This window comes from Cibotium barometz, chromosome 56, assembly GCF_041138505.1.
Source record: "Cibotium barometz isolate CiBa-2024 chromosome 56, ASM4113850v1, whole genome shotgun sequence".
Lineage (NCBI taxonomy): Eukaryota > Viridiplantae > Streptophyta > Polypodiopsida > Cyatheales > Cibotiaceae > Cibotium > Cibotium barometz.
The window spans coordinates 18273345-18289549 of record NC_141101.1 but is presented as its reverse complement, the minus strand read 5'-3'; the positions used below and the strand labels follow the sequence as shown (position 1 = coordinate 18289549).

Here is a 16205-nt window from a genome sequence, read left to right as displayed (position 1 = left end):
GAAGAGAGGTGGCCATGATCCATCAAAGAGAATGATTAAGTATTGCTGAAATTTGAGAAAGAAAGACTCCGTAAGAGGCCAGGAAAGGAGGGAGCATGCCCTAAACTCTCTACCAAGTATTATGGACCTTTTAAGGTGATCAAGCAAATCAATCAGGTTGCTTTCCAACTTGCATTGCAAGATCATTGGAGGATTCACAATGCCTTTCATGTGAGTCTATTGCGGAAGTGTGTGGAGACAAGCCAGAAGAGCCTGTCACACAAGAGCCACGAGAGGTGGTTGAACTAGAAGAAGTTCTTCAACCTGAGCAGATTGTGTTTCACAAGGAGAAAAAGCTACCTCTGCCGGCAAGCTTTCCAAGAGATACCTTGTGAAGTTCGAAAACTATTCAATTGTTTAGGAGCCGCCCAGGATTGGGGGGGGGGGGGGGGGGGGGGGGCGCCGGGGGGGGGGGGGGGAGATGTCACCATTTGGCCGCCTTATTTCGTGCCAAGGTATGGAAGGCCATGCCTCATGTCAACCGTAGTGTGCCCAGGACGTCGAAACCACTGTCAAGAGTTTAGGCTTCCCACTAAGCCAATTTCGTGCTCAAGAAGACTTGCTATTTACAGGTTCTAAGAACCGGAGATATATCCATTGCATAATGCACGTGCATGCATCTCTACTTGCTTGAACCTGATTTCGCGTGACTTGTTTTCGTGTGACTGCTATGATGTGTCCAATTCTCAGGCAGGGGACGTGTGACTGCCTTGTCTTCTGACTGAGTTTGTGGCATGTGAACAAGTGGTAATTATCATTTCTAACCATATTTTTATTTGCAAAGGTTTGATAACCTTAGGAGTTCCACACTCGCTTTAAATACTAGGCCACCTGGCCACTGCCGGGGGCCCAGTTCCTTAACTCTTGTCTAGCTAGCCTGCTGGGAACCCCACTCCCTTTCTCATCCACGTGAGGCCATTTAATGGCTTGGGCAGTGCCCACCCTATACTTATGGGCACTACCAGGTGGCAGGAGGGGATTGTACCCCTTCCACCTCCTTTCCACCAGCTTTCCCTCACAATTTTTCTCTCACATGCTATCTCACAATTAGCAGCTGGCACATCTCTCCCTTGTTCTCTATCTGCACCCAACTTGATGAGTATGTCAGGGAGCACCCAACTGTACCTGTTGTATCAGCAGTACCGACTGTACCTACCCTGTACCTGCTATACCAGCAGTCCCAACCCTGTACCTGCTGTACCAGCAGTACCCGACTCTATACCTGCTGTAGCCGTTTATAGTACCTATTGTACCTGTCTGTGTACCTATTGTACCTGCTGTAGCTGCCTGCTGTGCCTGACTGTACCTGCTGAAACACTAATTTGTACCTACTGTACCTGCTGAAACACTAATTGTACCTGCAAGTACAGACTGAAACCATAGTACCAGAAAGTAAAAGCTGAAAACCTAACTGTACCTGCGAGTACAGGCTGAAACCCTAACCGTACCAGCAAGTACAGGCTGAAACCCTAACCATACCTGAGTACATGCTGAAACCCTAACCGTACCTGCAAGTACAAGCTGAAACCCTAACTGTACCTGCAATTACATGCTGAAAACCCTACTGTACCTGCAAGTACCTACTGAATATCACCCTGCATCCACGGTATCAGATGTACATGCTGTGAACCAGTACCAAGTGTACCTATTTGACTACCTGCTATCGGCACAGTGTAGGAGTACCTGTTCGTGTACTCCTACCTATACCTGTTTGTGTACTCGTACCGAGCCACGGTCTCTACAAGGGTGTGAACCAAGCTCTAGTACGAGAGCACTTATTTGTGCATTGTCTTGGAACGACAGTTTTCCCGTTCACTCCCCTCCAGGTGTATGAGATCGGTGGCAAGGCTACTTTGACTCATTTGATGAGTCCGGCATCGACAGTCCACTCCTACATACTTTTGTTTGGGTGACTTGTCTTCATGCTTGCATTGCATTTGATTATCTGGCAAGCAAGCCCTTGAAACTTTGTACAAATTAAAATACTCCAATAACATACTCAGTATTGAGAGGGGGCGCCAGGGGGGGGGGGGGGGGGGGGGGGGGGGGGGGGGGGGGCGCGTTGCAGCCCCAGTAGTGGTGTCATTGTGTAGTTCTACTTTCAACTTTGTTATTTATTTTGATGTAGTGTCCATTGCTTGAGTGTTGACATGCTATCTATTTTACAAGATAGTATCCAAGAACGATCATTCTAGCCGGGTGTATTACAATGGGTGTTGGGGTATTCTCAACATGCGTAATCTATGGCATGATCCATAGATTACGCCTCCTTGTTTGAAGCCATGGTGCAACAGAGAGACATCAACACCTAGCATGGCACAAGAGCCACCTCTTCAATTGCAAGGGCCTGCGCCATGTTGCGAAATGTCCTCATAAGCGCCGCTATCTTCATATCATGGGACATGAAGGCATCGAGATAACGGTGACCATTTCGATTGGAGAGGATAGCGTTGGCTTCCTCAATGTTTATGCCCCGAATGCCGCTGCAAGTAGAGCCCTCTTTTGGAGCACAATCTGGTAGGCCCTTCCCCAGGCTAACTTTTGCTGCATGGTGGTGACTTCAACATGATACAAAGGACAGACTTGGAAGAGGCAAGGCCACAGTCTCAAGAGTAGAGTACTCTGCCTGCGAGGAGATGATATTGGTACTTAGGGGACAGGACCCTTGGCATCTTCCAGAGTTTGGGTACAGCCCTGGGAGCCTTAGTTTCTCGCGATCGGACAGGAGGAGCACCGGCCCCAACCTCTCTAGACTTGACACATTTTACGTTGATGAGTGGGCTTGCAATTGTGGGGGCATGATTGGTATGTTCGCAGGCACTAGTTTTTAAGATCACGCCCCGGTTATTCTATCCCTAGAGGACCCCTAGAGGCATGGCAGGCATGCGAGCTCTAGGATTCCGGACAGCCTCATTCAAGACCTCGAGATCTGCAACAGGATAGAGCAGATTTGGGCAGGACAGGACTTTACTGGTTGAGGGTTTCCAGTGGATCCCGAGGGGCACTCGGGTTCGCTATCTTGGTTGCCAGGTTGGCATTGAGATCTCTCCTGAGCGGCAATTTGCCCCTCTTCTTCTGAGTATTCAGAAGAAATTTTTATACTGGAGTTCTGTGAGGCTCTCCCAAGTAGGTAGAGTGGTGGTGGCGAACCAGGTTCTTCTTGCCACCATGTGGTACATCACTTCGTGCTGGGCCTTCTCTCGGGCATGTATTGGCCAAGTACAACGAATGATCAGGAACTTCCTATGGGCCGGCACTGATGGGAGGCCAACCAGGGCCAAGGTGGCATGGAGAGTGATCATTCAGCCACGTCATAGAGGGGGGCTAGGCCTCATTGACACCGCTATTCAAAGCCATGCCCTGTTGGGCAAGCTGATCGTTAGAGGACTCCTACCCAGTGGTGAACCCTGGAAGGATTTGCTCTTGGCCCACATTTCACTGAGTCGAGGGGGCCCTTGGCTGCCGCCGCAGAGTACCAAATGTATTTTCACAAAGATGCGGACCCGCGGTTTTAGCCCAACTTTTGAGGATAGATTTGCAGCCAGCTTACTTTGAGCTTGGGATCACCTCAGGCCAGCCCTTAGGCAATAGCTCTAGCAGCCTCAGAGGAGCAACTTCGGCAACCTTTGGTCTGGAACCCCCTGATCCGTTTACCCAGTGGCCACATGTTGGGGGCCCGCCCTCATGTATCATGGGGCACCTTGAGCATAGGACTAGCCAGGTCCCTTGGAGATTGGATCGCACATAGGCAGTTACCCCCGAGGAGACCTGGCAGGGGTCCGGGGTAGAGACAGGCCTAGCATTGACATCAACTGAGCTATCCCTTAGGAGTGGCTGACCCCTATCACAGACCCGACTCCCCCGGTGTGGCTAGGTGTGTTTACCAGACATGATATTCTCATGGCGGTCCACGGAGCAGATGAGGGTAGTGGTTTGCTCACTTTTTCTATCGGATCCCATGGCAGACTAGAGAGATCCAGGCTTCACTTAGAGGATTGCAGTGAATGCACCTTGCATAGGGTGAGGGTGATTGGTTTTCGGGCACAGGAGTGGCACATAGACCCACCACCGGCCAGGGTGGCTAGGGAGAGATTCTGGCGGCTATGGATATGGGAGTGCCGACCTCTCATGCGCCTACAGTGGAACCCGGGAGAGTGAACTTGGCATGACCCCACGGATCGGGAGGAGACTCTCGATGCCCCCTTCTTTGCATATACAGCGTGGCTAGACCACAGGATCCAGATGCCGGAGATTGCTGGCACCCCGGCAATAGCAACACATTGGCAGTCACAAGGCCTCTCACAGCGTTTCCATCAAATTTCTGCAAGAGGCTTTGGGACAGTTTTCGGCCTAGAAAGATCACCCTCTTTCTTTGGCTAATGGCACACGAGAGCTTGGCGGTCGTTACTTGGCTGGCAGTTGGAGGTCGGCCAAGAGCTTGCCTACGGTGCGGCCACCCTCAAGAGTCTCAACAACATTGTCTTTGGGAGTGCCTGAAGGCTCAACAGCAGCGGATTCTCCGCATCTTCACTATGGACAGAGCCTCGACCCGGATCATTACATGGGGCACAGTCACTTGGGCCACAAAGGCTGGAGTGGTCAGGGCTGATGGGGGAGGGCTCGCCCTTTAGGTCTCTCACCATCGTATTTCGACAGTACCAGTCACAGCCCCACCTACTGACCAATGGCAACCAGGCTCATGCCAAAGATGGGAGATTTGCAGTAGCATCGCAACCTAGCACATTTGGCACGCTAGATGCAGTGAGGCCATCGAGGGTACCCACACTCCACCTGCTAAGTCCACAGGAGCATTTGGCTCGACATCATTTAAACCCTCTGCGATCAATGGGGGAAGTTACAAGGTGATTTTGACTGCATGTGGAAGCGGCAGGAAGCTTTCTTAAGGCTTTGGAGGCCTGGCCCATTTCTCGCAGATAGAGGTGGTGACCCCACTTGGCATTACCGACCACCTGTGTGGTTGTTTCCCCCCCCCCCTTTATGAGATAGCCTTCTCCTCACAGAGCGTCCAGCCGGAGGAGAAGTATCTCTTCCCCTTATGATCATTTGATTCCCACCCTTATATGAGGCGAGTTTGTATCTAGCCCTTTGTGGCTGTCTTTCAATAACTAATAGAATGATTTTTTCCCCAGAAAAAAAAATGCATCACATACTACCAAGCGTGGATGGAACTTGGAATCCATCACCAATGAGTGGTCCTCACTTCAATGAGATAGGAGGTCATCACTTTAATAAGATGGGTCATCACTACAATGGAATGGAATCTAGTCATGGTAGGACACATCATTTCAATGAGTTGGGGGTCAAATGCCACAATACTGCTGCAAATCTCCCATCTCTAGCTGGAACCGGGAGTCCAATGATCACCGGATGGAGCTGGAATTTTGGAGAAGGTATACTCTTTAGTGTTTTGTTAACTACATTAGCAGAAATTTTGTACATTTCAGGGCATTTGAAGCTCGTTTTGGGGCTTGTTCTCATGCTATAAGGTCTTTATAGACATCCCGAGGGAGTGCAAATTTGAACTCTCTTTTTTCGATTTTGGGTTTTCTACAAAAGTGTGTACAGATAGGGCCGTCACATCATGCCATCGACATCACATCTTCGAGCTCATCATCAACACCTTCAACATCATCGTCAACATTATCATCAATTTTTGCATTTGTGCTAGTAACATTTCTGAATTCTACACTCTGCTATGTTTCATACACTTTGCAGGTTTCCTTTGTCATCAAGAAAGCAGAGGATGGGAACGGCGGGCAAAACCAGGCAGCGAGGAAGAGAGGGAGCAAGGTGAAGGTGAAGTCAACAGGTGCACAGACAGGGAGCTCCTGCGCTTGGTCATTGGACTTGAAAATCTTCATGATCGCTATAGCCACCGGCCCACCTGTTACCAGATTTTGTAACACAACTTTGTAACTTTCTGTCTCATATACCTTTATAGTCTTTTGAAGACATTTCAGAGCTCTCTCTCTCTCTCTCTCTCTCTCTCTCTCTCTCTTTGCTATCCTCAAGCAGATGTGAAGAAACAACAGAGTCATGAGCACTATCTCTGCCCACCTTTGAAAAAGGCATAGCCTATGGATGGAGACTATGGATCGAACTATCTTTTCAGAAAACCGTTCTCATTTACAGGAAGCTTTTATATGTGGCCACCAGTACATAAGCAAAGCTTGGAGCCACATGTGATGATGGCATCCAGCTTTGCTCTCTCCAGCAAAAGCCGATGTCTGGATTAGCAAGCCATTGCATGAGCCTTGTAAGTCACTACTCTTGCTGGGATGCAGAGGGATGAGCTCATGATCAGATAGAGATTTGAAAATAATGTGATGGGCATGCAACATCAACACGCTTCCCCACCACAACAGGCAAAACTCAAGGCCTCAAAACCTCCTTTAAAATTGACCCGCTGACCCAGCCTCTTCGACACAATATATAAGGACAACCTAGATATGCAAAGAGATCATTTCATGACACTTCACAAACAGAGAACATAAAACATACAGTCGTGAACATCCGTCCGTGTCGGAACAGCGATTTGCACCAACAGCACCTTGTCTCTCCACTCGGCATTCTCATCGAGGAATTTCTCAAATGCAAGAAGCTTCTGAGGGATCCCTTTTATGATATCTAGACGATCCACACCAAGCATCACCTGGATGCATATCAACAGCAATCTGTCAACATGAAACTGCCAAAAGGCACATCGAACCACTAAACGAGATAACATGCATGCATCTCTCTCTCTCTCTCTCTCTCTCTCTCTCTCTCTCCATACATACATATATACACGTTAATATTGCAAAGTTCTCCCAGCAGGAGGGCATACTCCTACTAGCAATGCTCGGACAGCAGGCAGGCAAGTGCAAATGTATGATTTCCAAGATGATGCCATCAGATTGTCAGAGATTGATTTGGCTGAAATGGGATTACAGAGGAGCTATAAAGATGAATGGGATGTCACAGTTTATTGTAGGCACTTCCTAGCGATGGGGGGGATGTATGTAGACTACCACATGGGGTCTCCTGGTCTCATACCACAGATCCTGAATTTCACTATCCCACCCATTTTTCCTGTTTTGACTCACACCCCTACACCTCCCACCACCACCTACACCCGCATCCTCTTTCACCATGAGCATGAACATGTATATGAGGACCACTTATCCCGTCGAATCCCCACCCTAGATCTATCACCAACTCTCTCTGACATCACAACCCAACTCTTCTCTATCATCCATGACTCCACCCGTGCCAACTTCCCCCACACTGCACACTCGATAGCCAGCCTACCAGTGTGTTCTCAACCTCAGAATGGGTGGTATGATGATGAGTGCCGGACCACCAGATTGCACCTCTTACGGAGAGGGAACTCCGACAGATCACAATACATGAGATGCAACGTAGCTTTGGCCGACTCACTAGGCACAAGAAGAGGGCTTTCCTTGCCACACGGGAACAGGAATTGTATCAGCTCTTTCTGAGTGAAGACAATTTGGAGGCTTGGCACATTTTGGATAAGGAAACCCCCACACCCATCACAGAACCTGTCATATGCAAGGCAGCTACATGAAGTGTTGAATCAGCCTATACCACAGATGGCACACATCCCCTTGCCCACATCATCCCAGAGAAGCTGCATAATGGGAGGGCAAGAGATCATGAGGACTTACACGTGGAACACTTCGCACAAGGACACCATGTTTTAGCCCTCATTCTTCCAAGCTTATTTAACAGAGCAATATGTGAAGGTTTTCCCCTTCTTGGATACCAACAACATCATCATTCCCATTCATAAAGCGGGGGACCCCACAGATCCCAATAACTACAATACTATTATGATCCGTCATCATTTGGCCAAGATCTACGGGGCTGTGCTGCTTGAGGACATAATCAGCTCTGTGGCACAGTATCTGGGTCACAAGGAAGTTGGTCAAGCAAGTTTCAAGAGAAATTTCTCCACATTGGACCGTATATTCACTCTACGGGCTCTCATAGAGGCGGCACGATCACAACGAAAGTATGTGTATTGCGACTTTGTGAATTTTTGCAAAGCTTTTGATTCGGTCCCTAAATCTTGGCTCATTGGACGCTTGCAAGAGCTCCAGTTAACACATGATGCAATTTGGGTTGTGATGCCACTAAATGAGGTAGTAATGAGCCGAGTGCATGCACCTAGCGATCTTTCTAGAAAGATATGTAGCACTATTGAGGTTAAGCAAGGCTGTCCACTCTCACCGACACTGTTTGGGCTACATATTGATGAGATTGCAATTGCATCCTTTCTGGACAGCTTTGGAGGCAGAAGATCACCTTTGGCCCAAACAGTGGTGCCCATATTGCTATACACCCATGACATTGTCCTCATCTCAAATTCAAAGGAGGGACTGCAAAAACACCTAGATGCTTTGGACACATTGTCAAATCCCCACGGATCCCCTCGTGATTGATCTTGGTTCGAAACTCGAATCCTGCAAACAAACGAACAAACAAACAAGCAAGGGGGTGCAGGCCTGACTCACCTCCCAACCATGACAGCCATGGGCGAGCCCACAGTCTTGGCTGTCCCCACCGAGCCACGAGCTGAGCTAACTAGGTTGACGTACCGACCAATCTCCTCCTCGCGACGTCCCATACCGCCACGAAGCTGCCCTCGCGGGCCTCGAGACTGCTGTCGGCCTCGGCTGCATAAAGCAGGTGCACGTCTGCACTAGATCCAGGCTCCAAGACCATAGAGCTCTCACAAACTCGCGCGACTCTCTATATTACAATAACTAACCTTGGCCACCCTTTTATAGGCTCTTGGCCGGTCATCGGGCGTCCACACTTGGCCGCCCGCCCGTCCGTACTTGGGTGCCCGCCCGTTAGTATATCCCTAACTCAGCTCATCAATCAGCCTGCCTAGTTCCAAGCTTCCCCAAGCCTCGAAACTAGTCTTGCATGCGTATAGCACACGGTAGATACCCACTGTGCACATGACATACTCCCCTTCCTCTAAGAGCTCACTCCTAAGCTCACTAAAAAGCCAGGGTAATCTCTCTGAAGAGAAGTCAATGTCTCCCATGTAGCGTCCTCCTCAACACGATCCTTCCACTTGATCTTGTATTCCGTGATAAGCGTATGACGTAATCTTCGTTCACGAAATCCAAGAATCTTTTCAGGTTCGTGCGGAATAAATGTCATGTCCTGGACATCTATAATTTCTTGAGGAGTAACTAACTGATCTGCTCCACCCAGTACTTCCTTAAGTCTACTAACATGAAATACAAGATGAACTTTCACATGAGAAGGCAAATCCAATTCATATGCAACTGAACCAATCCGTCGTGTAACACGAAATGGTCCACAGTATCTAGGGGATAATTTCGGAGATCTACCTGTCCGTAAAGTCTCGGAATCTTTCGGAACTCGCAAATACACCATCGTTCCTTCAGAGAACTCTCTAGATGAACGATGTCTATTAGAATAAAACCTGTCTCGGTCTTGAGCACTTCTAATAGATTCCTTCGCAACTTGTAACATTTCCTGCATATCTTGCAAAAAATTACGTGCTGCATCATGCTGAAGTCCGGAGAATCCTACTGTAACAGGTAATCTAGGTTGAAAACCATACATAAGCATGAAAGGACTAAACCCTGTACTCGTATGCTTAGTACTGTTATATGCAAATTCTAACATAGGAAGATAATCCTCCCATGAACTCTGTCTTTTGGATACATATGCTCGAAGCATATCCTCCAAAATCTGATTCACTCTTTCAGTCTGACCATCAGATTGAGAATGATCAGAGGAACTCAAATTCAAAGTTGTTTCCAACTTCTCAAAAACAAGTTTCCAAAAATCACTCGTAAACTTAGGGACCCTATCACTGACTATGTCCTGCGGTAACCCGTACAGTCTAAACAATTGCTCGATAAACTGCCGAGCTAATTGCGTAGCTGTAATAGTCTTTCGGGTTGGTAAAAATCTAGCCATCTTTGTCAAGCGATCTACCACAACCCAAATAGAATCGTGGCCTTGATGTGTTCTTGGCAATCCGGTAATAAAATCCATGGAAATACTTTCCCATTTATTACCTGGAATTTGCAAAGGATACAACAACCCAACTTGTCTAAAGCGTTCAGCTTTATTTGCCTGACAAATCTGACACTTGAGAACATAATCTTCTACATACCCTTTCATCTTCGGCCAATAAAAAGTGTGTTTCACTAATGATAGTGTCCTGTGTACCCCAGGGTGTCCAACAGAAGGAGCGTCGTGACACTCCCTCAAAATCTTGGACCTAATGTCCGGGATCTTTGGTACACAAATTTTGTCATTACGGAATAGTAAACCATTCCGAATCATCCACTGACCTCCTGCAGCCTGAATGGTAGACTGCTCAGTCACCGAGTCTTGGTCAATCAATGAGCTCCCGTCTTGGATCTTCTGCCAAAATGGACCAAAATAACTATCAGTCCTGCAAAGCCCTCTCAATGACTGAAATAAGTCAGTAGAAATCTCGGTGAACGACAAAGTATTCACCTCTCTAATCCGACTAAGCGCATCTGCAATATTATTCATGGACCCTTTCCGATAACGGATCTCAAAATCAAAATCTTGCATTAACTCTACCCAACGAGCTTTCCTGCCTCTCAAATCATCCGCATCACACACATACTTGATTGACTGATGATCAGTCAATACCACAAACTTGGAGCCATATAAATAATGTCTCCAAACCTTGAGAGCATGAATCACAGCATAAAGCTCCTTCTCAAGGGTTGGCCAACGAGATTGAGTGTCGTCTAGCTTTTTACTTTCAAAAGCAACCGGTCTACCATCTTGAAATAAAGCAACCCCGATAGCATAGTCACTGGCATCAGTTTCAAGAACATAAGGCCGACTAGGATCAGGTAATGCTAAGATAGGTGCTTCCTTGACTTTATCTTTCAAAAGTCTGAAGGCCATATCCAAATCGTTATTCCAAGTGATAGGCTGATTTGACTTACGTCCACGACCTTTCAATAAGTCGGTCATCGGTAGTGTGAGCTCAGAGTACTCCCGTACAGATTTCCGAAGAAAGACAACAAAACCGAGAAAAGAACGAAGTTGTTTCACTGTTCGTGGTATAGGCCAGTCTAAAACCTTCTGTACTCGGTCATAGTCAATGCTCAATCCATCTCTAGTGATCTTGTGTCCCAAGTAAATGATATCGGTCATAAAGAACTCACATTTACTCAATTTAGCATATAGTCGATTCTGTCTCAAAATAGATAAGACAATCGTGAGGTGTCTGACATGATCCTCAAGAGTACGGCTATATATCAAAATATCATCTAGGAACACCATCACAAATTTTTCCAAATGTTCACGAAAAAGATCGTTCATCATTTGCTAGAAAGTGGCTGGAGCACTGGTTAATCCAAAAGGTAATACGAGAAACTCGTAATGGCCATACCTAGTCCGAAAGGCGGTTCTTTCAACATGCCTTTCATGAATACGTATCTGGTGATAGCCAGTACGTAAATCTATCTTCGTGAAATATTTCGCTCCTGCTAATTAGGTCATCTGATCTAGGGAGAGGATAACGGTTCTTAATTGTCAGCTTGTTCAATCTTTTGTAATCTATACAAATTCTCCAAGTATTGTCCTTCTTTCTCCTAAGCAACACAAGTGCACCCCAAGGTGATTTACTTGGACGGATCTGGCCCATCCTCAAATAATCTTCGAGTTGTTTAGCCAACTCATCTTCCTCAGCTTGGCTCATCCTATAAGGTGGAATACTCACAGGATGAGCACCAGGGATCAAGTCAATACGATGATCTACTGCCCGTTCAGGTGGTAAACCCGATGGCAATTCCTTAGGAAATACATCTTGAAACGAATCAAGTATCTTCTGTAATTCTTTGCTTTCAAACACACTTAATTCATTCACATCCATGGAAGGGATGAGAAAAGAAGAAAGTGGAATCAAGACACAATGGAAAGCGGTATACAAAGAAGAATTCATTATATTTCCAAAATCAATTGTATTTACAAGAGGTCCCTGAGAGGGATGAATACAATCACCTAAAATACTATACTTGGTGTCCCTATGCTGAAAAGAAAAAATATGACTAGACCAATCTATCTGGACGTCAAGAGTCTTAAACCACTCAATCCCTAATAACAAGTCTACATTTTCCAGATGCATAACATAGCATTCCAGAGTATCTTTGTAGTCCTGAATCTGGATTGGAAGCATCTCGACCTTGCGATCCCAAACTTGTCTTCCCGCAAGTAGACGTACCTCATAGGTATGGTCGCTGAGTGTCGTATCAAGACTCAATTTCTGCACAAGTTTGTAGTTAACAAAGTTATGCGAACTGTCAGGGTCTAAAAGAATGTGAACCTTATGGCCATTCACTTCTCCATAAACTCGGAGAAGATCATGCATGCCAAATACCTTAGAATTGAACAGACAATCAAAACAAGTACTAGGGCGAGAAAGTACAGTAATTGACTTACCTGTCAAAGACAACTGGTTAGCTGCCTTTGGCTTGGGTCCTGCGTTTGACTTGGTACCCTTTTGCTTTGGGCACTCGTTACGCATGTGTCCTTTTTCTTCGCAGATAAAACAACGTCCTTCCTTCTTGAGCTTCAAAGCCCGAAGGAGTCGTTTCTTCTTCGCCATAGTTGTTTCTCGTACGCGTACGAACCTGTTCGTACGTACGAGTCGTACGGTATGATACCGTACGAATTCGTACAATATCGTAAGGTACGAGTTGGTTTTTTTTTTTCTCCCAAAATTTTTTTTCCTTGAAAAAAAAAATCCAAATGCTAAAAAAAAATAGAAACCCTGCTTTACGAAGATCCCAAATGCTCGCAATACTTCGCAACTTTCGTGTCCACTTAGTATTCCATATGGAGTTGTGGAGAGACCTAAAAAATCTGGCGAGGTAGACTAGTAGTGTACACTTGATTGGTAGGATGAGAGAATCTTGCTACATCACTTGGGGATCCCTGGTATAGGTAGGCTAGACAATTAGATTCTCAAGTTATGCACGAGGAAGAACATTTGGACATGGCCATTTTGATCTAGAGAGGAGTCCCTAAACTTATCACCCTAGATGCACTCCTCGTATTTGTGCAAGGATGGTCCCTTAGTCATAAACGCTACACTGGGAGACCTTTGGTATTGCATTACCCATCCAGGTTCTTTTTTGGAGACAATCGGGAGATCCAACCGGGAGAGACACATATCCATGTACTGGTTTCTCAAGCACTGTAGACTCCTCCCCTCCCAACCTTCCCTCACATTCAAGCTTGAAGCTCCATAGCTTGTAAGTGTAAAAAATAAAAACTGTATTTTATCGTACCGTATCCCAAAATTTCATATCGTACCGAATATTCCCGTACGGTATCGTATTTTCGTACCGTGACAACTATGTTCTTCGCTGGTGTCGAACTTGTATTCTTCAAAGGTTGGTCCGAAGACTTGCCTTCAGTCGTGTTAGCCATAGGTGCGGAGAACTTTCTTTTATGCTTGTTCCCCTGCTCGGTAACGGGTTTCGACTTGGAAGAGACCATCGTATCATCATAGATACGAGCTGAATGAATGGCCTCGTCCAATGTTTTACATTTGTTATTTTTAACCTGTAATTGGTACGAGTCGGGTAAACCAGCTACGAAAAACCCCAAAAGAGTAGTGGAATCCATCTTTGTAGCTTTCATCTGCAAGTCACGAAATTTCTGGAGGTAGACCTCATAAGTGAGGTGCTGCGAGGTCATGGTCAAAGCTGAAAACCGGGCAACCACATCGTAATCATCCTCTTTCTTGAGGAATTCTTTCTTGAAGACGTCTTCAAATTGTGCCCAAGTCGTTGGCTTTGGGTTCAGTTCCTTCCACCAAAGCAAAGCTTTGCGGGACAGGAAACCTGCTGCTAACTGTATCTTCTTTCCATCATCATATGGATGAAACTGAAAGTGAACTTGCCACTTATGTAGCCAAGTGTCCACGATCTCCTTGGTTCTCTGCTTTTGCTCGCCCCCGAACGGTTCCGGAGTAATATTGGGACCTAAAGCAGAAGCCAAGGTATCCATTCCCGAGAAAGTAGAGAGGGTAGTGGTCAAAAGAGCAATGGAGTTCTGCAAAGCCTGCATCTGGGCTGCGATTTGTGCCTGACGTTCCGTCGAAGAAGCTTCGAGAGCTACTTTGAACTCTTGGAAATCTGATTTTTTTTATTTATTTATTTTTTTTTGGAAAAACGATCCTTCTATTAGTTAATGAGAAAACGCCATAAGGCTACAAAGCTCACCTCGCAAGGAGGGATAATAAACACAGTGAACACCTGAGCTCCACCCCCGTGGCTGGCCGCTCTCTGGGGGGGGCTACCTAGTAGTACATGCGGGAGGTGAGAAGAGCCAAACTGGAGGCCTCTAGTGCCAAGTAACATCCTCGCCCCTCGCGATGAGAAAAGGGCCAGGCTGCCAAGTGCGGAGGAAAGCCTTGCGGCGACCTCTCATGCGATCCGAGTCGCCCTGAAGTTTCCCCCAGTGTCCTCTCAAGGTGTGAATGATGTCCACCCAGAGGGCCTGTATGACCTCCGCCGGTGGAGTCGCCTGGCGGTCAATGGCCTCCGTGCATCGGGCTCTCCATATGTGCCAAGCCGTCATGCTGCTGATCATCTCCCATCTGTGCCCGTCCCCCTCCTGGGAGACTGCCGAAGAGAAGTCTGGCGTCGGAACCACCGCCATCGCTCTGTCAGAGACCTGGATGGTCACACTGCCAGGGACGTCCTCGTATCCAAGGGCCGGGCCGCTGTCCGTGGCCCAAGCCACCGCACCCCACGTCACCATCATCTCACCTGGCGAGCCTGCAAAAACCATCCTGAGAGCGCGCTGCCAGACCTACTGTGCCTGTGGGCAATCCCATAAGCAGTGCCGCTGCGACTCCTGTGCATGTCCGCACCGAGGGCAGGACGCTGGGTGTCTGCCAAAAGCTAGCCAAGCCTCCACAGCTAGTCCTCTATGCGCTGTAAGCCAGAGAAAAAGCGTCACCTTCCGGGGCCGGAAGCTGGCCCAAAGGCGCTGCCAGGGGAGAGCCCTGTCGCCGCCAATGCTCGGCCGCCGCCGGGGTGCCCGCTATCCTGTGCCTCTGGATCCGCCGCCCCAACCTCGCTGTGTACTGAAAAAAGGGGATGCCTGGGCTGGTAGGGGCCAAGTAGGGATCTCGCCAACGCCACTCACCTGGATCCCACTGAAGGCGAATAAGAGGCCTGTTGTCCCAAGCCCATAATCTCCAAGAAAGGTCCTCCCCTATCGAGGCCGGTGAGGGGTCTACATGCCACTGTCTGTGATGAAAGCCAACCACCCGCACCCTCTAAAAAATACAACCCTGGAGCTCATCCAAATCTAGTCGGGTCCTCTGAAGCTGGCCACCCTCTCCCACCTCGAAAGTGAGTGGGGCGACTCTCTGCTGAGCCGCAGACCGCTAGAAGGATCTCATGCCGAGTAAAGACGCCCATCCACTGTGGAGGTGGAGGGTCCTGTACTGGGGTCCGCCACTCCCGGGGGATGGCCGCCTCAATGTCCTGCCTCATCAACTCTCTGCCCCTCATCCCGCTGAGTCTCCTCTCCTGAGCCTCTAGAGGCAGCTGCTAAAAACATATCCAGTCGTCTAGGGACTGGGCTGGGCCGGAGCTCAACGGGCCCCACGACACATGAGATCGCGATCCAACCATATGACCACTGGGAAGTCGGATCAAGGGGTTCCAGATCAATGGCTGCCTCAGGCGCTCCTCATCGGTGCCCGGGGGAGTCTGGAAGAGTGACGGCCTCAAATGCTCCCAGGCCCTCAGAAGGCTAGCTGCAAAACGCTCCTCGAAGCCAAGGCCCACTCCTCTGGATCGCTGCTCTGTAAAGATCCACCTGATGCTGGGGGTCCAGGGGCCGCTAAGAGAAGGAGTGCGGCTGAGAATCCTGGAAACAAGAAACTCCTTCCACGGCTCAGCGGCCTGGTAGGAGGCCACGAACCACCAACTTGCCAAGCAAAGCTCGGCTTTGGCAAATAGGATCAACAATGCCCAGGCTGCCTCTCTCCCTCGGCTGAGTGATCACAGCCCATGCCACCTTGGCCCTGGCGGGCCGCCCGTCGCCACCGGACCAAAGAAAGTTCCTGATGAGCC

The 16205-nt window shown here is 48.1% G+C and overlaps 1 protein-coding gene across 1 annotated transcript in view; it reads right to left on the bottom strand.

The window, feature by feature from the left end:
- Positions 1-16205, bottom strand: part of LOC147606977 (alpha,alpha-trehalose-phosphate synthase [UDP-forming] 1-like) — a 119402-nt gene that overhangs the window by 34106 nt on the left and 69091 nt on the right. The window contains exon 6 of the mRNA XM_086791507.1: positions 6562-6712. Within this exon, the coding sequence (XP_086647633.1) occupies positions 6562-6712 (151 nt within the window). The remainder of the gene's footprint in view (positions 1-6561; positions 6713-16205) is intronic.